General features: G+C 37.7%; 1 protein-coding gene across 7 annotated transcripts in view; it reads left to right on the top strand.

Moving 5' to 3' along the window:
- The first annotated feature begins 12,845 nt into the window (after window positions 1-12,845).
- The window catches only part of Vamp4 (vesicle-associated membrane protein 4), a 36,771-nt gene continuing 27,059 nt past the window's right edge, over window positions 12,846-22,557 (top strand). For 2 of the 7 annotated variants that reach the window (XR_001236375.1, XM_005374848.2), the window contains exons 1-3: window positions 13,033-13,110; window positions 13,604-13,855; window positions 17,496-17,611. Coding sequence is in view for 6 of the 7 variants with exons in the window: in XM_005374848.2 (XP_005374905.1) it covers window positions 17,546-17,611 (66 nt within the window). In the remaining variant the exon portion in view is untranslated. Of the gene's footprint in view, window positions 13,856-14,045; window positions 14,189-14,293; window positions 14,370-16,803; window positions 16,968-17,495; window positions 17,612-22,557 lie in introns of those variants that run through there. The other 5 variants (XM_013520653.1, XM_013520655.1, XM_005374849.2 and 2 more) reach the window with 5 other exon arrangements.

Here is a 22,557-nt window from a genome sequence, read left to right as displayed (position 1 = left end):
CAACAAAGAACCAGGCCATGATAGTTGGAAAGAAATGACCTGAGACCTTTTCTTGGAAAGGAATGAAATATTTGATGACTGGTTAAATGTAAGGAATAAAAGACCAAAGGAATCAAAATGGTTCCCACATTCGCCTCTAGATGATTGAGGAAATAACCTATAGAAAGAACCAAGGAGAGAAAAAAGTTACGTGAAAGGTATTTAGAGGTCCCTAAGCCTGTAAAACCCAGAGCCCGAGGTAAAAGCTGGTCTCCCCACCCTGCACGCTCATCCCAGGGTTCATGCCCTTCTCACATTCCACCAGTGGTATCCAGTTGGAGTTAGTGTCCAAGAAATGAAAATGCTTCATGAGTGGGATATGAAATTTGGTAAGGGGAACCTCCTTGGTGTTACAGGGAGTGACTCATATAATACTGGAAACTATTTCAATCTGGCAGTCTTCACAAATGGGTTTGTTTTCCACTTTTGGGAAGTTAAGAAATAAATGGTCTCCTGCGTCTTGGAGTAGTGGAAGATGGGCGTAACAACCTTGGATAATATTATGCCCTTTTATTAGCTGGGTGTCAACACTCCTTTGAAGATATTGTTGATACAAGAAGTAATTCTCAAGCTTATATTGGATTCCTAAAATAGGGATAATAGTAATAATATTCTTTAGTTTGTATGGCACGTATGATTCACCATAAATTTTTTCATAAATCACTTAGAATTCATAGCAAGGAGAGTCACAGCTATATGAATTTTTTTTGTAATTTTCACATTGGCAAAGATGATTGCTTTGACTGGGAGAATATGTCAGTATTATAAAAGATTAATTACTATTCTAGGTGATTACCCACTGATTTCTTAAATATTTATGTGTATGTAATTGAGCCAAAACCCCAATTGATTGAAAGTTAATGAAAAAGTTATAGTTATGACTGATTTGAGCCATAATTACCTCTGGGTATTATGTTTGACTCCCGGAATTTTCTTTGTTCAGTAATTTATTGTCAATAAAAGATATCTAAGGTTTTCTCATATGTGTGAACTGAAAGGCCGTTTATATCTATATTGATTGGGAGGGAGAATGAAGGACATATCATACATGGCAAGTTATTTGCCTTTGGAGAGAGTGGGCAGTAATATTTTGAAAGCTGGAAAGCCAAGGAGTTGAGGGAGTGGTGCCAAGTTGAATAGCCTACTCCTGGTACATTGGACCCCTACATGAAGGGTTGGATCCCAGGAGTAGCCTGGATACTGGGAAAGATTACAATGGTAAACTATTACAATGTGTTCACCATAATTTTATTCTGAACTTCAGTTCCAAGGAAGGAGAAAAAAACCTTGAAAAACAACTTGTTTTTCTGCTAAACTCTAACACTGGACATTTTCAACCATGAACATCTCGTATATCCTGGTTTTTCTGTTTTGTTTTTTGGATTTTTTTTTTTTTTTTTTGACAATCTCTGTCTTCAGCCCATAACAAAATATTTTCCACCACCAAGGGAATGGATTTTAAAACAAAATTTAATAAATGAAATCCATTTAAGTGCTCCACCCAATGTATTTATTTTAACATTCAGATCCAGAGTTCTCAACAAAACAAGAAGAACAAAATTCCCTTTTGTCCAACGAGAAGTTAAAGTATTTTACTTCTGAAACTAACTCTTTCTTTGCAATGGGGGTATAGTTCCTTTCCTGAGAATAATCTCAAACTATGGTATAAAAACCACACATGTAAAAGAATAAAGTTGGGCCCTTTATGCCACATACAAAAGTTAACTCAGAATAAGAACTGATCAATCCCCAGTACCGGGGGAAAAAAAAAAAAAAAAAAACAGAATAAGAACTGACAGCTACAAAACTAGAAAACATAGGGGGAACCCTCATGATATTGGATTCAGCAGGGATTTCTTAGATATAACTCTAAAAGCTAGGACAACAAAAGCAAAAATATGGCAAACTTAAAAACTGCTCATCAAAGAAAATAAAATGAAAAGACTACCCTGTAGGATATATTTATAAATCATATCTGATAGAGGGGATCAATATCCAGAATATATAAGTAACTCCTATAACTCAGCATCAACAATTTTTTTAAAAAGTAGTCATAGGAATTGAATATACATTTCTCCAAAGAAGATATCAAAATGTTTGATATCACTATGAAAAGATGTTCAACATCACTAGTCATTAAAGAAATGGAAATTAAAACTACAATGATAAACTCACCTCACACTCACTAGGATGGCCACTATAAAAAAAATAGAAAATTGTTATTGAGTATGTAGAGACACTGGAACCCTTATATACTGTTGGAATATACAATGGTGTAATTAGTAGGAAGGTTCCCAAAACAAAGATAAAGTGACCACTAAGTCCCCCCTATTATTATGTTATCCTTCTTTTATTCTTTAAAATAAAAAAAAAAGGATAAAGTGACCATATAACCCAGCAAGTCCACTTCTAAATGCATATCCAAAAGAATTGAAAGCTTAATCTTTGAGATATTTATGTGCTCGTGGTCTTAACAGCAGCATTCACAATGGCCAAGAGGTAGAAGTAATCCAGATGTCTAGGAACAGATAAATGGATAAACAAAATGTAGCATATACATACATGGAATGTTCTTAGGGTAACGGACAAATAAAATATGATATACACTATAGAATATTATTTGGCCTTCAAAAAGGAAATCTTGTCACATGCTACAACATGGATGAACCTTAAAGACATAATGCTATGTCATAATAAACCTGTCATCAAAAGGCAGAAACTGTGTGATTTCACTTACCTGGCATATCTTATGTAGTAAAATACACTGAAACAGAAAGGCCTGTGGTCATCACAGGTCCAGCAAGGAAAAATGAGTTGTTTTTCACTAGGTGAAGAGTTTTAGTTTTGCAAGATGAAAAATTCTAGAGACCTATTGCACAACAGTGTGAATGTGTTGACACTACTAAACTGTACACCTAAAAATAGTTAAGATGGCAAATTTTATTGGATTTTTTAATACTATTTTGAAAATAAATAATAAAATTTTTAAAGTGCCAAATTCCTTCCTGCCTAATGGCTTTTGCTTTTGCTGTCCTTTCTGACTGGAGCATTCTTTCCCTTGCTTTTTGTATGACTGGTTCCTTTTAGCACTACTAGTTTCAGCCTAAATGTTACTTCCTCAGAGATATCTCCCTGGACAACTCTATTTTTTGAAATAGGTCCTCTTCGAGTCAGTCTCAGTCACTTGTTAGATCTTCTTGAAATATTTATTACAGTTTGTAATTATATAAACATGTATGGCACAGGCCCTGACACACAGTAAGAACTTAACTATTCTTCTTAAGACAGAATTATTTTTTATGGTTCTGGAGATCAAATCCAGGGCTTTGCCCATGCAAAGCATGTACTCTACCACTAAGCTACATCCCTAGCCCAATGACAAGATATTTTTGTTGTATCAGATGACTTTGAAATGTCAGTCCAGCCTCAGGATTCCCAATAATGGTGCAAGGGCACTAGGCAACACAGCTGTGTGCATACTAGTAGCAGAATGTGTTCAAGTAGGAAGTGCAACGTGGCCAACAAGTAGGATCTTTCATGCCTGGAACCTACAGATGCAAAATTTCTTTGCTCAGAACTTCATGATACCCTCAGGCTTCTCACACCTTGTGGAAATGAGAAATAAAGTAGAAGTTCCAAATCAGGAACCCTTGACCTGCATCCTCAGCCCAGCTATTTCATATGATAAAGTGTTTAATTCTGTGGAAAATCTTGGAAGGATGTCTGTACATTTGGAGAAGAAAGGAACGAATTCCAGAATCAAACCCTAGCATTGTTCTTTAAAACATGCATCATTGATACGCAAGATGTGCTTCATTAAGTAAATGTTAATTTAATTTTAAAAACATTTCTAGAATCACATTTGAATTCTAAATTTTTAAAGATATCCCTAGAGAATTACCTAAGTACTTTTTCTGGTTAGGATTTAAGTATTAAAGGAACCATGGCAACACAATTTGTTGATATTCTTGATATTTGGACGATGAAAACGCCTCTCATTCAAGGTCTTTGATTTAAGCCAGGCAGAGTGGCACATGCCTTTTTTCCAGCAACTTGGAAAATTGAGGCACGAAGGTCACTTGAGTTCAGATATTCAAGACCAGAGTGGACAACATAAGATCCCATTTCAAAACAAAATTATTTTAAGTATGCATTGGAGGAGTTTTAGATCTTTCCTTAGAAGATACTTTAGAAATAAAGAACCCAATAGGATAGTATGCCTTCATTTGACTCCCCTTCATTCCAATTAATGTAAGTATACCTATAGTTCAAAACTTTTGGGGCATTGGATTTTGTTCTTTTGAAAGTTTACCTAATCTTTACTATTTCTGTTGCATTTAAATGTCATTTACTTAAACATTTAGCATTAAAAAATACTCAGTGGGGGGAAGTGAATGAAATGACACGTAATGGAAAACCTTATTGGCTTGGGCTAGTTATCTTCCTGGTGTCATTGTCACCCTAAGTTGATAGGCTGAGAGCAGAGGCCACCAGCAATCCGAATAAAGTGGGAATTGTATTATAATAATGAAACAGGTGGCTTTAAGTTCAAGAAAAAACCTTTCAAGAGACTTTTTTAAAAAAAACTAATAGTAAGCCTTTTTTTCCTTGGAAAAGGTGTTAAAACTACACAATTTCTACCTTTTTTTTGCGTAGTAGCTACTCAGTTTCTGATGACTAAGATGTCAGGTTCCAACCAACTGGCCTGTTATTCTGCAAGAAGAAAACTTTTCCTCAGCTCTGAACGTGATGCAGCTTGTTACTCTCCAGATAGTGCCTTTGAATGAAAATAAAGTCTAGACCTTTTGATTTCTGACATCATAAAAAATCACTTGGTCCCTCATTTATCATTTACATAATACACTGTAATACTCTGATTTAAAGTAAAGCACATATATGAATTATGCTTTGGTAGAGTTCTTTCTTGACCAGCTTGACTCTTGCATAGTACCAGATGTTAACAACTTGCATTTCGTGAAATCAGTGATTTACTTATCAAAACAATGAATGTTAGTTTGAAAGTTTTGCTGTTTTACATTAACACAATGTTGTTTTTAAAATCATCTTCATTTAATTCTCCTGAAATTAATTAAAATTTCTTAGTTAAAAGTAAAGTGAATGCTATTTATACTCTGTTACGGCTTGTATCTAGATGTTACTCCCTAAAAGCCTCATGCGCTAATAGGTAGGGTTTTTTGGAGCTGGGTGAATCTAGGGTATGTGATCCTGGGATGAAGGGTGTACAGTACTAATTGATTCAGCACAGGGTGTGGATGATAGGAAGGCCCACCCTGGGTGTGGGTGATAACACCCAAAAGGCTTGCAGACCAAACAGGATAAAAGGGAAGGGGGCTGCTTGCTGCCCAACATGCCATGGACTGTTTCTCTTTTGCGATGCCTCTATACCTTGCCACCCTGCCTTGGAGCCAGCCAAATATGGGCTGCTATAAACTGAGCCAAAATAAACCTTTCCTCTTTTAACTTGTGTGTGTTGAGTATTTTGTCTTAGCAATGAGAAAAGTAAGTAAGACATAATCCAAGTTTTTATATCACATCCATTGATCTATACAGCCCTTTTCACTCTAAAGTAGAGATGCTAGAATAAATAATACATTCAATATGCTTCAGAGATGAAAAGTTATAACGTTTCATTTTACTTTTGGAACTTTTTATTATAACATTGTATGATGATCTGAAATGTTTACATGTACCTTTGCTTTAAACACAGTTTTCTGTTTTATAAAACAATAAAATGTAGAGTTGAATATCTTCAAGAATATACTGTTAATATTATATTACAGTAAACAGGTACCAAAATATAAATATAAGTTCTCTATAAAAAATAATTCTTTAAAATAACCAGGCGAAGTAGCACATGCCTATAACCCAGTGAGTTGAAGGCCAGTCTGAACTACACAGTGAGACCCTGTCTCAAAGAAAAAAGAAAGTTCCTCAGAATAATTCAAAGCAAGGTAAATTTTAAAATATACTATCCTGGCCAAGGATATGGCTCAGTGGCACAGTGCCTACCTGGCAACTGCAAGGTCCTGAGTCTGATTCCTGGTACCAAAAAAAATAACTAAAACAAAATTTACTATCCTGACATTTTAGAAACTTGTTTTCAATTTAACACTCTTTAAAAAAATTTTTTTTTGCCTATGTATACTTTATGAGTAAAACGTAAGGACAAAGTACCTCTAGGAAATAGATTATGAAATTAATGTCTGAACTTTAAAATAATCAAACTACTTCTGTTCTCTTTTAATGCTTTATTTTTGTAAGGTACAAGTTTTTGCTCATATTCCTGTTTTCTTATGTCTTGAAATGCTAAAAGAGAATCAGTGCCAACAGGCCAAACTCTTGCTAACCAACGTATAAAATAATAAGATACTGCAGAGAAGTAAATCTACAAAAACGGAGAAACTTTATATTGTCTACGTAAGAGTGTGTGATATTCTTAAAAGACAATAAAGAGGCAGAAATTGTTTTCCTCCTTTTGCTGCCTGGGAAATGAAATCACTAGTGAAAAAGTGACTTTGTAAAGGTCATTAAGCAAGCAAAATGCTTAGCCTTCCTAAGTCCTGGGAATGCTAAAATATCTTTTTTGCTTTCATTCCTTAGGTTATTTCTCTTGTCTTTTCCACTCAAAAGTAAACTTCATATATCTAGAAGGAATTCAAAAAGTATGTATCGAGTGCTTGATTTCTCAAAGGTACCACGGAGGATAAAAGCAGTCTGAGTCCTAGATTTAAAGGAACAGTTAAATATCACAGTCCTAACTATCTCAGATCCTTGCAGCTTGCTGCACCATTCTTTTGTTCACCAGACTGCTAAGCATATTTGCTAAGGCAACTGTTTCAAACTTGCTTAAAGCTCTCAACTCCATCACTGCTTCCTTGACACTTGGCAAAAGACATTGTTTGAGGCCATCTTATGAATTTATTTTCTCTTTTCCATTTCAAAATCTCTTTATCATCAGCAGCTTCCTTCCTTTTTGTCTCCAAGAATGGATCATCTCTCCGTCTTGCCCAGAACTCCTATCCTGCATTCTCCAACTGTCATCCTCCCAACTTTGCAGACATTACCCTGCCATTGTTTCTTTTTGATTTGCATTTTCAATCTCACTCTCAAATTGGCCCTCTTCTCCTCACTAGAAAATATAACTTGCAAAAATAGGGCTATGCTAGGAATAGTAATGGCTTCCTCCTATTGCTATTCCTAAGATATAGAAGCATTCCTATTGGATTCTATGTGTAGTCTTAATTTACTGTTAAACTCTCACTAGTATATGCATTCCATTGTTCACATTCATTCCATTGTTAAAATTGTATAACATTCCATTGTTAAAACTGATTTCATTCCAATTCAATAATTGCTTAGTGCTATAGGTTGGATCTTAAATGCCCTTCCCAAGGCCCATCCATGTGTTGGAGGTATTGCCCTCAGAAGAGATTTTGAGACATCATACTGTTCTACTTTCCTTGCTTCCTGGCCATTGTAGGTAAGGAGCTTGCTCCATTACATGCTCCCTGCTGTGATGTGCTGCCTTGAAACAGGCCTAAAAGCAATGGTACCAAGCAACCACTGACTGAAACCTTTGAAACCATAAGCCAAAGTAAACCCTTCTTAAGATTATCTCAGGCATTTTACTAGAGTAACAGAAACCTAACCAACACACTTAGACTTCAGTTTCTGTGTAAGATTATGAGTTCTTAAACAACAGTAAATATCATTTGTCATTTTTGTGTCTCTAGAATTTAGTAGAATACCCATTACACATGTCTGATGGATGAGTTGTTTCACTTTGATATAACACCCAAGATTAATATTATCACCTTCAGGAAGAAATTAGCATTGTATTTGACCTTCAGCAGACTGAAGCCTCCTAAATCAAGTAAGATCATCACAAGACACTAAGCTTGATAGATTCTACTTATAAGATGTTTTAGAAATAAACTGCCTAATTTCTACTGTAGGGCAAAGCACATGGCCCATTTAGATAAAAATTTATTTTTCCTTAAGTTTATAGCTTTTTCAATATTTACTGATGTGTCCATTTTCTAACCTTGGACAAAATACATAATGTCACCTCAGAACCTTGGTTTTCTGATCAATAAAACAAACGAAATGATACATAATGCCAACACATTGTTATGCAGAAATAACATGTTGATCACTAAAATAGTGCTTAAAAACAGGCATTTGCTAAATGATGGCCATTTTTAACTTTTAGAGAAGTAGTAAAGGACAGTTAAACACAATTAGAGGATTTTACTGTTTTACACAGGCTCCTCTGCTGTTGCCATCTTTGTGGGAGGCAATTTTTCCAAGATAACTTCTCTTGCAATGTTTTATATCAATAAACAACAGTTTGGAGAAAAACAAAGCACTTCTATAAGTCTGTCTTACAATGTTACACCTAAAGTTTCATGAGGAAGGTGTCTGGGTATTCCCACTTCATTATACATATTTTTAAGAAAAAATAAACAAGTCAAATCTGTCTTAAAAATCACATTCCACTTAACCCATTTGCCCTGTTATTCATTATTCTCTATTCTCTGTAAACTCATTCAGTGATACCACAGAGGTTATAACTGAGACTACTGGCCAACTTTGAGTACGGATACTTTATTAGAAAACGTTACTAGTATCAATGTTAAATTCTCTGAATTTGACAACTGAATTGTAGTTATAAAGAAAATGATCTTCTTCTTATGAAATACTCACTGAAGTATTTAGGAATAAAGAGGCATGATGTCTATAATTAGCTCTCAAATAACTGAGGAAGATGTACATATTTAGAAGAAGAATAGAGAACAAACAAAATGAAATGTTACACAGTCACATGAACTCCCTGACCCCCTATTTCTTCATGTTTGGAGAAAAAAGAATGTTATTTTATTTACATGGTGAGTCATGAAATCCATTTATGAGTTGGGGCTTATAAAAAAAAGTGTTAATAGTAAGTGAATTTGGATAAAAAGTTTACAACAGTTCTTTGTACTTCTTTGATAAGTCTGAGATTATTTCAAACTCAAACTGAAATTAACACTGTATTTACATAATACCATAGTTCTCTGAGCACAAGAGGCCTATGACCCTCATGCAGTTTCTCTCCAAACCAGCTGAGCTATATGTTTTTAAGATTCAGTTTATATTTGCACGCTAAAGTTATTTATTGCCTATTACAGTACTAAATATTTATACTTATGAAATTCAAATATAAAATCCTTATTGCTTTGGAAACTAAGTTGATAAAAGTGAACAAGAAACAAAAATTACGGCAGAACAACATGGGTCAGGTAAATCAATAAAACTTTGAGAAAAATTGTATAGACTGACTTTGACACTCAAACTGCTTGAAATATGTTTAAGTTCTTCCTCTATTTTGAAAAATGAAACTGGAAATCATAAGCAAAGCAATCTATAATAAAGGCAAGTGGGCACTCTACTCTCCAAATTTATGCTCAGATGAAAGGTCTTTGTTCTACTTTAAGGATCAGTCAATAAACATACAATTATACATTTGAGTCATAAAAAGAGTAAAGTATATGTTTCCAATTTTAAAATATGTGCCAGTTAGCTGACTTTTTAAATTAACTGAGCAACTGGGCCAAATTTTAGTGGAAGAAAAAGCCTCTATGATAATTTTATTTTGGTTATAAAAGCTATAGTCACCATACAAATCTTCAAATGGTACAAAATACCACACATCAAGAAAAGATTTCCCTTCTGTATTAGTATACTGTTAACATAACAAAATACCATAGAGTGGGTTGCTTAAACACAAACATTTATATTTTCATTATTATAGGGGCTCAGAGTCCAAGACCAAGGTTTCAGCAGTGTTGGTTTCCTGGATGGTAAATGGCTGCTTTTTCACTGTGTCCTCACATGACCTCTTCTCTAGGCCAATGAATGTGAAACCAACCCTAGTAAATAAGGGCTTTGTATTTATAGCCTAATTTAAGCTGAGTTACCACCATAAAGGCTCTTTCTCCAAATACAGTCACAGTGTGGGTTAGGACTTCATTGTATGAACTTTGAAGGCATATAATTTAGTTCATAACTCTTTCCATGCTAGATTTTCAGTCCTGGTGGTGTGCATAAGAATGTGATACTCAAAAGAAATAGAATCTCCATACTATTTTGTACCTTGTTTTTTTCTCACCTTACAGCAACATATCACAGAGATATGGCATGTTGGCATATGTCCATCTATCTAGTTCATTTTAATGACTGTGTACTTTTCCATTGAATGGACATGCCATAACTTATTTCAGCAATTTCCTATTCCTTGACAGTTGTCTTTTTTTTTAGTCTTGTCATTAAAAATATCTTGCAAAAATATTTTTATAAAACACTTTTATGCAACATGTATATCTATGGGACAAATTTTATAAGCAGAATTGTTAGGTCAAATAAACTTCATATAAAATTTGGGAATATTTTGTTACCCTAAATTTTAAAACTTTTGCATCAATTTACATTCCTAGTGACAAAGTATGTAAGAATTTTGTTCCTCCTATCTTATTCCCACAGTCCCTGCCACACACATCTAACACTTATCAGACTTTTGACCCTTGCCATTTAACTAAAACAAAGGATCAAACTATCCAAATCAGATATCTTTTTCAGTATCAAGCTGTGGGAAGTGGCTGAAGCTGGAGATCAATCAGCCAGAGAACAAACAGCATTGGAGGCAAGCCATGTGAACAAGCTTCTCCAGCCCAAAGAGCACCAGGTGCAACCAAGGTTTCCAGGCAGAGGGATGTCATGTGACACCAACCTGCCAAGTGGTGCAGTCTCTGAGCAGTTGCTTTTCTCCCATCCAGAGAGAGGGCTCCACCTGACCTCAGCTTTGTTTTCTGATTTTTGTCTTTATTTCTTCATCCTCCACCATCCTTCACCCTGAGAATTTCGAGAGCTGCACTGGGTGTGGCACCAAGCATTTCTAATAATCCCAATACCAGTAAGCAAAAGCTTACAGCTGATTTATACTATTTCTGCTTCATAGGAGGCAATAGCAACAAAATATTAAAATCTAGAAAGTAAATTACCCCAAATGGCAACTACCCAGTAGGCTTGAGAAACAGCAACCCTAAGCAGGTCATGAAGCAACCTGATACACAACTACAGCCTGAACAAGGCTCAGGAGTGGGAAGCACCAGGTAATTTTAGAAGAAAGCAAAGTATGGGTTAAACATAGGAGAAATGATAAAGTCTGCTTAAGAATCAGATGCTCAGATTCCATTCCCCAAACCAGCAGAAGCTCAGAGGTCTAGTCTTGCAGAAGGGCAAAACTTACGTTCTTTAGTTAGAACACCATTCACCCTCAGTGGAGGGTGAATGAAGATCTTGTGTTGAAAAGATAAAAGAGAAAATATAAGGACACTGGAATAACTGGATTTCATGAAAAATAAGGAAGTAAAAAAGTTGGATGGGGTTTTGACTCTTAGCTCAGTGCTATTTATAGTCTTCCAGGCTTACTAGTATATGTGATTCATGTTAACTGTAAAATGACATTTTCTAAATTTTCACAAATTTGGGGAATAGTTGAGGGGACTTTGTTTAGGTGATTAAAAGGTAGGGCTTCCATATCCTTGCCCTAAGCAATCATACAAAAACAATTGGTAGTACTAAAGAATTATGGTTAAAATTAAAGACAGGATATTAATAAAAGCTGTACAATGACAATGCCTGTATAGCTCACATTGTAATCACATTGTCTTAAGTTGTCAGCATAGAGTTGAGGCTGTAATTGGTTAAGGCAACAAAGCAGGGAAACCTCTCATAATAACCAAAAACACAGATATAAGATCAACTGTAGGAGAAAAACAGTAACTTCTGGGTCATCTTTGCAGTCAGGGAAAGTATCATGATAGTGCCCAGACAGACATACAAACTAAGAAGCTTCTCTTCTAGGTGGACCAAGTCAGTCCAAGTCAGGCTCCACAGTAATACATTCACAGCTACTGAGCAAGTCTAACACTAGATTTTCAGAAGCTTCAGTTTATAACCCCATGACTTACTGTTTCTGAACAAACCAGACCAATTAAGTCAGATTTTGAGTAGTGCTTGGGCAGTAAAAGCTTTCCAAGTAATACAACCCCAGGTGATTCACCTAGAGTTGAGAAACACTGCCTTAGCCAAGGCATCTTTCAATTACCACATTTTCAGGTCACAACCTCCATCAACCAAGAAGGAATGGGAGACGATGGACAGGCCTGTTCTCTCCCTTTCCAGTCTCCCAAGGCTTCTCTCCTCCTGTTCTCTTGTCTTATTCTTAAACACTGCTTCTTATTTCTATACCTTTATAAAGTAAGTGGTACAGTATTTCAGACAGTTAAAAAACACCTTATGAGCAAAGGACTCATAAATATTAAGTTAAAAACACATATAGTAAATAAATTATTTTTAATGCACTAAATAATCCAACCAGACTGCGGGGGAAAGGTTTAAAAAAAAAAGAAGGAATTCTTTGGATTTCTATGCCCGGCTACTTCAGGCTTGGAGGTTTAAATAAGTACTCTACCAAAATCGACAGGGTGTCTGTTGGGGCGGGGGGTAGGGTGAAAAACAGCGGAATGGTTGCACAAGAATTATTTCCCACCTGAAACCTGAAGGCTCCGGTGTCTGGATCTGGTTCCGCCACAATCAAGAGATAATGGGGGGCGGGAGCGGAGCTGGGGATTTAGCTCAGCGGCACAACGCCTGCCTGGCAAGCGCAAGGTTGTGAGTTCAGTTCCCGGTACCAGAACCGCCCCGCCCCCCGCCAAAAAAAAAGAGATAATGGGGGAAAGAACACTGAGCCCTGGTCCCAAGTTTGTCCAAACTAGCGATGTAAGCTGAAGTAGATGTCCTCCCTGGGTCAGAGATTACTGCTGCCTAAATGAGCAGACTGGACTAGCAACCCTTAACAGGTCTCTTCCAGTCTAACTGACTCTGCAAACAATGATCCGAAGCAGATCTTCCCGCCCCTCCACTCTAGCTCAGCCCGGGGACAGTTCTGACCCAAAGCACCACCTTTTCACGGCCTGTCAGTCCGTCTCCAACCTCGGTGCCCGGCCCGTGAGTGTTAGGTTTTGGCGGTAGTGGGAGGCACTGATGCAGACAAAAGGCAAGCCTTTACTGTCGGCGCGGGCGGGTTGCAGGAGACTGCAGGGACCCTCGAAGGAGGGAGCTAGGGAACGGATTTTTATTAGGTTAGACTAGGGGTGGAGTAAGGGCAGGTGATGCGTCATATCTCAGGATTTGAGAGTGGCTCGCGCTCGCGCGAAAAGGAAGCAGGGAGCTTACTCTGGGACTGAGGGAAGAACACAGAAGTCAGGCTTGAAAGGACACATTGTCGATTTTTGCAATCCAACGCCATGTTGGATCGCCGCCATGATGGCCCTGGCAGAATTTTACACGGACAAAACCCATCACTGAGTAGCTTCTCGGAGCTCCCTCCACCACCCCGGAGCGCGATCCGACCAGGGTCGGGCCCCCGAGAACCGGGTGTTCTTCCCTTCAACGGTACAACTCCGAGGAGCCATATCTCGCCGACCGGCTTCTCTTCCAGGTAAAGAAAGGAGGGCAGATCGACTCCTTCGACCATCTCCGCGGCCCGGCCCCGCCCCCTCGCCTGGCACCAGGCCGCGGAGCACCGATCGCCTCGATGAGCGGGGGCGCAGCGCCGGCGCAGCGGCCGTCGCCGGGTGCGCGCCCGCTGTGTCCCCCTCCCCTCCGTCCTCTGCGGCTCCCGGCGCCTTCCCCGGCCGCCCACCCGCCCCAGGCTGCCCGAGAGCGCTGTGGGAGCTCCCCGGAGCCGCAGGTATGGCGCCGGCCTGTCCCCGCGGGAGGGGCAGGTGTGAGGAGGAAGGAGACGGACGACGCCCCTGCCCGCCGCCCCCCAACGTCCGGTCGGGCTGGCGCTGGCCTCGGGGTCCGGGAAGGGAGCCCGGGGTGGGAAGGCGGGGGCTGGGGCGCCGGGAGGAAGAAGGACGAGCGCTGGGGTGCGGGTGGGGGCGGCGGAGAGGACTAAGGATTGGAATTGAGGGGCGCCCTGGGGAGGTGGGAAGGGAAGAGTGCCCGGGGTGGAGAGGCAGCCTGGCACGGGATGGGTGTCTCGGGATCGGAAGTGCCGGAGTCAGGAGCAGATGTTGGGGTGCGTGGCCTGGTGCGATAGATTGGACGCGGGGGGGCGGCGGGAGGAGGCGGTGTGTAAACAGAGCCGCCAGCTGGAGTAGACGGAATTGATTCTTGATTCAAGGGCTATGGAGAAAGAGCGCCAACCCTGCTGTGTTCCTGGTGCCCGGAAGGCGGGGGTGAATCACTGCACTTGACAGGTTCTGCGAGTGTCATCTCCAGTCTGTGTCCCTCCGACTCACTTTATTTGTGAAACTGCCCCCAGCCGAGACGGCTGATGAGAAGTGAAGAAAAGGAGTAGTGAGGGGAATGGTGGCTGAGAAAAGGAAAGTCTGTGCCCAGATGCAAGATTTTTGTGAAATGTAATACAGAGGGGGTTGTTGTTTTATAAACCAAAAAATAAGCCAGCATTTATCAAAGAACAGGTTACAAGTTTAAACGTGTAATTGGATAGAACGTGCTATTGCATAGAGAAGGTGCTGTTTCAGAAAATGCATGTGTGAAATTTTACGTTTATGATGTTGGTTTGAGAGGCACAGGGCATTAGGCTTAAGTAAATTATGTGGTCGTGTTTACCTTCAGGGTGCAAGTAGATCACGATAGCTCTCTCAATTACATACCTATTTACCTGAACTGACAAGAATTTTGTGTAGGTGAAATGCAAGGCAGAATACGTATAATTCTAATTTCTGGACACAGTTTATTTCTACTAGTTGTTTGGTACAAATATCGTCTGTTGCCCAGTGGCCCATCAAGTGTAGCTAGTTAATTTGCCTGCTGGTTTGCTGATTGTTTTTGTATTTGTCAGACCTGAGTTTCTTGCACTTTGGAGGTTGATCCTGTGGACCCTCAATATAAGATTTACTCTACATGAAAGTTTTAGCTTTTTACTTTACGTAAAGGCATTATATAAATCTGTCTGTTGTGTGCTAGTTGAGGCTGCCCCTTTGTAGGATTTAAAAAATAAACACATATAATGAAAGAAAGAGCTCAAGTTCTTCAATTATTTGCTTTGTCATCTGTTTTTCCGTGCATTCTGTAACATTCTGCATGAATGAATTAATCTGAAATCAAAGCATGAGAAGTAAAGTAGGCCAGACGTACGTGACGAATATTGGGGAATGAAGAACTCTAGAGCTCTTAGGTAGCAAGAATTTGGTTTATGTTTCAAGTGGTTCCCTTTCTGGCTTGAAAGCTTTTTTTTTTTTTTAATCAAGGAAAGTATTTGCGCTTGTTTTGACAGGAAACTGAATTAAAATACTGCTTTGATTTGGTTTATAGAACTATAACCTGATCTTATTTGTTGTTTTTTTAATGTATAATATTAACCAACAAACTAATGTTTATACCTGATTCAGACATCATTAAAAGCATTTATATAATACCTTTATGAGACATATAATGTCTAACTATACCTGGTTCATTTCTTGTGGAAGAAAATAGACGGCTACTGGGTTGTGACAAGGAACTGTGTATTTCTAGAACAGAGTTGCATAACCCATAGCAACTAATTGAATAAATATTAAAACTGATCATTCATAGCCATTGATTTAAGGATTATATCTGCTGTTTCAATGAATGAAGGAACTATCACTATTACTTATCTTTACTAAGTCTTAGTTTTCTCCTCTTGTGCTTACTTCAGGGTGTCATAAGTAATAAAAGAGAAAATGTGTGTATAACACTGAAGACCAAAATGTTTCTGAACTACTGAGAAAATGCACATATATTTGTGTCCAGCATATAGGAAACATTCACTACATCTTAGCTATTCTGTATTCCTGGATACTTAGTTATCATCTGGTCCAAAATACTGAAAATTCATATATGCATAGGACAGCTTTTTTCCAAGAAAATTTTGATTATGTTGCATACTCGAGCACTTTCCTGGAAAAAAATCACAGTACATATTAGCATATAAAAGGCTGTGAGGCAGGCTTCGTTTGACCTAGTTGTTTTAATATACAAAAAACAAATTGTTTCTCCTCTCTTGCAACGCAGAACACTTCTGTGACCCCAAAATGTGTTTGAATTTTTTCCCCATCCAAAAATAAGCAGTTTTACAGCAGATTCTCGAGATTATATCAGCTGAATATGTTTTAATTTAATTCATTTCCGATGCTATCTACCTGCAGATAGCATCAGATCCTACTTTTTGAGGGCTCAGTGCCACAAGGCTGCCTCCACTACCAATTCTTGTTACAGACCTCAGGTTATTATACCTGTGCTTTTGATTAACCAACTATAAATTAGAGTGCCCACAATTCCTTTCTTGGATTCAATTAATTTGGTGAAATAACTCATAAAGCTAAAGGAAACACTACTTCTGTTTACTGGTTTAGTATGAAGGATATTACATATGATACAGATAAATAGATGGAATAGATGCATAAGGCAAGGTATGGGAGAAGGAGCTCAGAGCTTCCATGACCCAGTGAGGCAAGCGGCCCTCCAGAACCTCTGTGTGTCTAGCTGTCTAGGACCCTGACCTTTTGGATTCTTAGGAAAGCTTCATTAGTAAGCCATAATGGATTATAGCATTGGTCATTAGCAGTGTCCTCCCTGGAGGTTGGGGGTTGTCTGGGGCTGAACATCCCAACCTTTTAATCATGTTTTGGTATTTCCTGTGACTAGCCTCTATTGTGAAGCTACCTAGGGGCTGCCAGCCGCCAGTCATCTCATTAGCAAAAATAAAACAACAAAAAAGAAAAAGCACACATCACTCTGGGGAGAGTCTGAGGATTTTACAAACTGTATGTGAAGAAACAAGAGGAAGATCTAAGATAGATAGATAGACAGTAAGTACTTACATATATACACACATTACTGTATTATACATCACAGTATCATACCAGTACTTACCAAACATAGTCTCATGATAGTTTACAGATGACGTTGCATGTATTATTTGATATGACTATCCCAACTCCATGCAGAACTTACAGTAGGAATCACTGTTCTACATGAGGAAACAGTTGTTGCTTACCCAGCTAACTGAAAGTGAGAGAACTAGAAGTGTACTCCTACCTTCCCGCTCCAATAAAATCATAAAACATTTTCACATTTACACAGAACTATCTCCTAATGTACCCTCTTTTTATATAATCTACTTTTTTATTTTATAAAATCCTTAATTTACTCATTTCCTCCATGTGTTTTCTTAGGGACGTTGCATTCATTAAACCTAATAAGTAGACCTGGGTCGCTGGAGTGGAGTAGTCAGAAAAGTGAGGGAGAGCCCACCATCCAGGGCCTTGTACACTGTTTTAACTACTTCCTCTTATCACTACAATCTCAAATCTAATGAAATTTATTTTATCCTTCAGGTGCTGAATACTCTACTGGGAAATAAAAAAGTACTCCAGGAGTAAAAAGTATGCCTCCCAAGTTTAAGCGCCACCTAAACGATGATGATGTCACTGGTTCTGTGAAAAGTGAAAGGGTAAGTTCAGAATCTTTTTTTTTTTGAGACACTCGCACTGTGTAGCCCAGGCTGGCCTCAAACTCTAGGCAAGCCTCCTGCCTCAGCCTCCCAAGCATTGGGATTACAGGCATGTGCCACCATGCCCAGCAAGTTTAGAATCTTAAGCTTTGAAAAAAGAAAAATTCAAAATATGTTTTCATTCCCTTTATAAATGATAAAATCTACAGTTTATGGCTATACAGGGGCAGAAAAGGCAGTGATCCTTTTCCTGCTTGGTCTAAAGCAGATAGGTATCATAGCTGATACCCTAAGACAGAAGACAGGTTAACAAGAGAAAAGTGTGACAGATTTAATTGATCATCATTTTACATGACACTGGAGCCTTCTGATTGAAGACCTCAAAACCTAAAGTGAACATTTTTATGCTTAGCCTGGATAGCCATGTACAAATACGATCGGACAAAAGAAATGTTATATAATAGTGATAGCCTAGGGTGGGGAGGGAAACTCAGACAGCCTGTTTGTTCAGATTCTTCTTGGCCTCTCTGTATATCGCTTCTTCTTTCTGAGGGCTGCGTAGGACTTTTTTAGAATGGAGGTCTTATGACTTACAATTACACAGGGTCTGTTAGAGGATGGTTTTATAGCCATCTAACTTTTTAGTTAGAAAAGTAGGAGAAGGTTGGGGTAATATTTTTGAGTTTTATGACTGGCTTTGAAGAACAAGGTTTCTGGTTTCTAGTATACTTTGGGAAAGAGAAATTTGAGTTTCTATGGCTTGCCTTGGGGAAAATGAGGGTAAGAGACAGGAAAAGATAAGAGACAAACTTTCCTACTGAGGCAGCTTCTGAGTCCTTCACTTTGAGGTACCATTTTCTGAGGCATAACACTATAATCTTAATTGTTTCATTCATAGTAAACATACTAAAAAGATTTACAGCTCAAATGAATTCTATTTCCATTATTGATCAAATCATTGTGTTCACAGTTTCTTTCAAATCTTTCAAGGAAAATTTTATACAAATAGAAATCTTATATAGAACTCTGATCTTAAATGTATTTATTTGCTTTCAGAATTTTTCAGATTGAAGAAAGATGGTTAAGTGCAAGTTACATAACAGCCTAGGCCAGCCCCTCCGAATGTATTGTTTCTCAGTGAAATATATGATTATCTAACTAAATATATAAATGAATTAGCTAACATCAGTGCAGGTCAAGTTTTCCTCCAAGTGAGATTTGACACCAAATTTAGCAATACCTATGGCTTACAGAGGTTTTTAGATTTTGTAATTGTAAATAATGAATTCTAGATCTGTAATTGTCTCATAGTCAAGAATATCTATATAATACTTCAAATCTAGTTCATTCCAAATACTCTACATAAATATGTATAAATCTAGAAATTAGGGGCTGCCTATAGGTCAGTGGTAGAGCGCTTGTCTAGCATGCAGCAGGGCCTTGGTTCATTCCTTAGCACCTTAAAGAAAAAGAATCAGAGAAAAAGGGGAGGGAGGAAGGGAGAGAGAAAGAGAAAAAACGCAGGAAACTCCTCACTTCCTTCCTTCTTGTGATTATTTCATTTATTGATTCATTGAATAAATATTTATGGACCACCTACAATGTGCTAGGTGTTGTGTTACAACCTGGAGGACATGGGCATGGCCACTGCCCTTAGAAAGCTTTTAGTCCACCTGACCTTGTTTTGTATGCTCTTTTTTTATAATCTCGGAACCTCAGAAGCTCATATTACTCATTTTGTCCAGCAGTCAACATTTTATGACTTAGAATTATCTTTTAATGCAATCCAAAAACATTTTGCCTTTCTCTTATTCTTACTTTTCCTACATATTTTTTTTTCTAATTTGATGGGGAGTAGAACCCACAAAAAGACTAACTGCTATTTTTTTGTGGTTTTTTTTTTTTTTTTTTTGATACTAAGCTTCATCCTTCACCTTTTTTTTTTCTGAGAAGGTCTTGTTAAGTTTTAAGTAATCTAGGCTGGCTGATCTTGAACACCTGCCATAGCCTCCCGCATAGCTGGAATTACAGGTATGGCCCTCTATGTCCAACACCGGGGTTTTTTTTTCCTGGTACCGTGGATGGAACCTAGGCATTTTAAAATAAGCTTTATGTATATATTTAAAAATATGGGGCTGGGGGTATAGCTCAGTGGTACAGCACCTCCTTGGCAATTGCAAGGTTATGAGTTTGATTCCCAGTACCAAAATATGTGTGTGTGTGTATATGTGTGTGTGTATATATATATATGTATGTATGTATGGTGCCATATATAGTAGCACACACCTATAGTCTAAGCAGTCTTCAAGTCTGAGCCAGCAGGATCACAAATTTGAACTCAGACTGGGTAACTTAGTGACTTAGGTGAGATTGTGTCTCAAAATAATAAAAACACAGTCTCAATCAGTTCTCCTACTGAGACTGTTTACATTGTGGTTTGATTGCTGCCACAATATGTTGTATAACTAGGATGTTAGATGCTGTCAGAACCTGATAAAATTGACAATGTAAATAGAAGCTTCTTATTGGATACTTGCCAGATTGTAAGGTTTGATAACTGGTATAATTATCTGTAATTACTTTTTAAACTTTCGTTCTTTCTTACTGCAATTTTTAAAAGCTGATTGATTAAAAATTCATATAACTTACACTTTACCTATTTAAAGTATACAAAAATTGGGTTTCAGTGTACTCACAGTGTTGTACCAACACCACCATAGTCAATCTTAAAGCATTCTCAGCATTCCTAAAAGAAACTCAGTACCCTTTAGCAGTCATCAGTCACTCTCATCCTCTACATCCCCTCAGCCCTAGACAGCCAAAAACCTATAGATATACTTATTCTGGACATTTCCTATAGACAAAGTCATATAATTTGTAGCTTTTTGTGATCAGCTTCATTAGCTTAATGTTGTCGGTGTTGTAAGGATCAATATTTTATTCCTTTTTATTGCTGAATAAAATTTCATTGTACAGATGTACTACATTTAGTGATGTAGTAGTTGATGGGCATTTGTGTTTTGGTTATTATAAATACTGCTGCTATGAATATCAGCATACACATATTTGTGTGAACATATGTTTTCCTTTCTCTTAGGTGAGTGGCATGACTGGGTATCTTAGCAACCCTGTACGCAACCCTTTAAGGAACTGCTGAACAGTTTTCAAAGTGGTTGCAGTTTTTACATTCCCATCAGCAGTGCGTGAGGGTTCCAGCTTCTCCACATCCATATCAACACTTACTATTACTGTCTGTCTAGAGCATGAAGAGGGTCTCACTGTATCCCATTGTACTTTACTGACATTGTGTCCTTAACACTCATGTTTGTTCAGTGAATGTGAGGAAGGTACAGATTTTCATGTGTATTTCTCAGTGTACAACTATAATAAACACACTTTATATTATCATCTAAAAAACAAATTGGATCATAGTCCATTTTGTTCTTGTAATTTGAGCAGCTTTTGTTTCACATATTTTGAAGCTACATTGTTAAGGTATATAAACTTTCATTGCCGTTAAATCCATTTGGTGGATTTTGCACACATTTGCCACTATAAAGTCTTATTTGATTGTTTAACAGTCTATCTTAAAATTTCTTTTTAGATTACTAACTTTTAACATTCTTTTGGTTAGAATTTGTTGATGTGTCTTTTCCATTCCTTTTTCTACCTCTCTCTTCATTATTTGACATTTGTTTTAGGTGAATTTTTTGTAAACAGATACTAGTGTGATTTTTTTTTTTTTTTAATTCCAGTTACATGTGGTCTTTGTTTTGAAAGAGACACACTCAAACCATTCCCATTTGTGGTGAGAACTAATAATATTTGGATTTGTTCCGTGCCAGTTGGCCCCTCTGCCAGCAGTGAATGTTCTCCACCCCAATCTGTAGCTGGCTCTTTGTTATCCTTTGGATCTGAGCTTAAATTTCACCTTTTCAGAATGGTTTTCCATGATAGCCTAATCTCCCGCCATCCCCCTGTAACTTTGTGCCCCATCACTGCTTTAATTCTCTGCGTAACATTTAACACTGTCTCGTTTTTTTCTGTGAAGGTTAAGACCTGTCTTATTTAAAGCTGGTACTTACTACTTAGAACAGTGCCTAGCACATAGAAAATGCTCAAAAATACTTAAGTGCGTATTGATACATGCTTCTTTCATTTATTACTCCTTATGATACTGTTTTACATGGATATAATGATATTCTTTATATTCTTATATTTTTCCGTTTTTATGCCCTTTGCTGGGTTATTCTTCGTCATTTCTCCCTTGTCTCTAGAGCCACCAGGTAGTTTAGCAATTTTACTTGCTTTCTCTATTCCTCTCTTTATCTCCTCATTACTAACTTTATATTTTAGCAGTAATGTTTAAACTTTAATGTTTAAACTTTGTTTTCTGTCACCACACCAAAAGCTGTGCACTTTCCATTGCTTTACCGCTTCTAGCCCTATCCCCTCCCGCCTTCCATCACTGCCTCCCTCTCTCCCTCCTGCCCTCCCCTCCTTTCCTTCCTTCCTTCCTTCCTTCCAGTTCTCGCCAAAATGAACATATGAGTGTTCTTTTGCCTCCTCACTTCGCACCGCCACTCCCGGCTTCAGAGCTTTGTTAGGAAAGATTTTTGGCTTTTTAAAACTTCACTTTATTTATCCCTGATCTTTTTCAGTAGCTTTATTGTACATATAGTACAATCTTATTATCAACCACTTAAATTTGACCACCCATTTTATTAGATTCTTTGATTGTATTCATCTCTAAAGATTTTTATTTATTTATTTTTTTTTGTATTGTTTGGTTTTAGATTTTTATTTTATTTTGGCTGGTGTCATTCCTTCAGTAATTTCCTCAAAAAGGTACATGGGCGAATTATTCATTTTGTATTCTATAAAAAAATTTCCAGAAATTTAAAACACCACAGTTATTATCTTGCACTTCTGGTGATCGGAAGTCT

This window comes from Chinchilla lanigera, unplaced genomic scaffold, assembly GCF_000276665.1.
Source record: "Chinchilla lanigera isolate Chin_1 unplaced genomic scaffold, ChiLan1.0 scaffold00005, whole genome shotgun sequence".
In the NCBI taxonomy this organism is placed as follows: Eukaryota; Metazoa; Chordata; class Mammalia; order Rodentia; family Chinchillidae; genus Chinchilla; species Chinchilla lanigera.
This window is presented reverse-complemented; position numbering and strand designations above follow the sequence as displayed.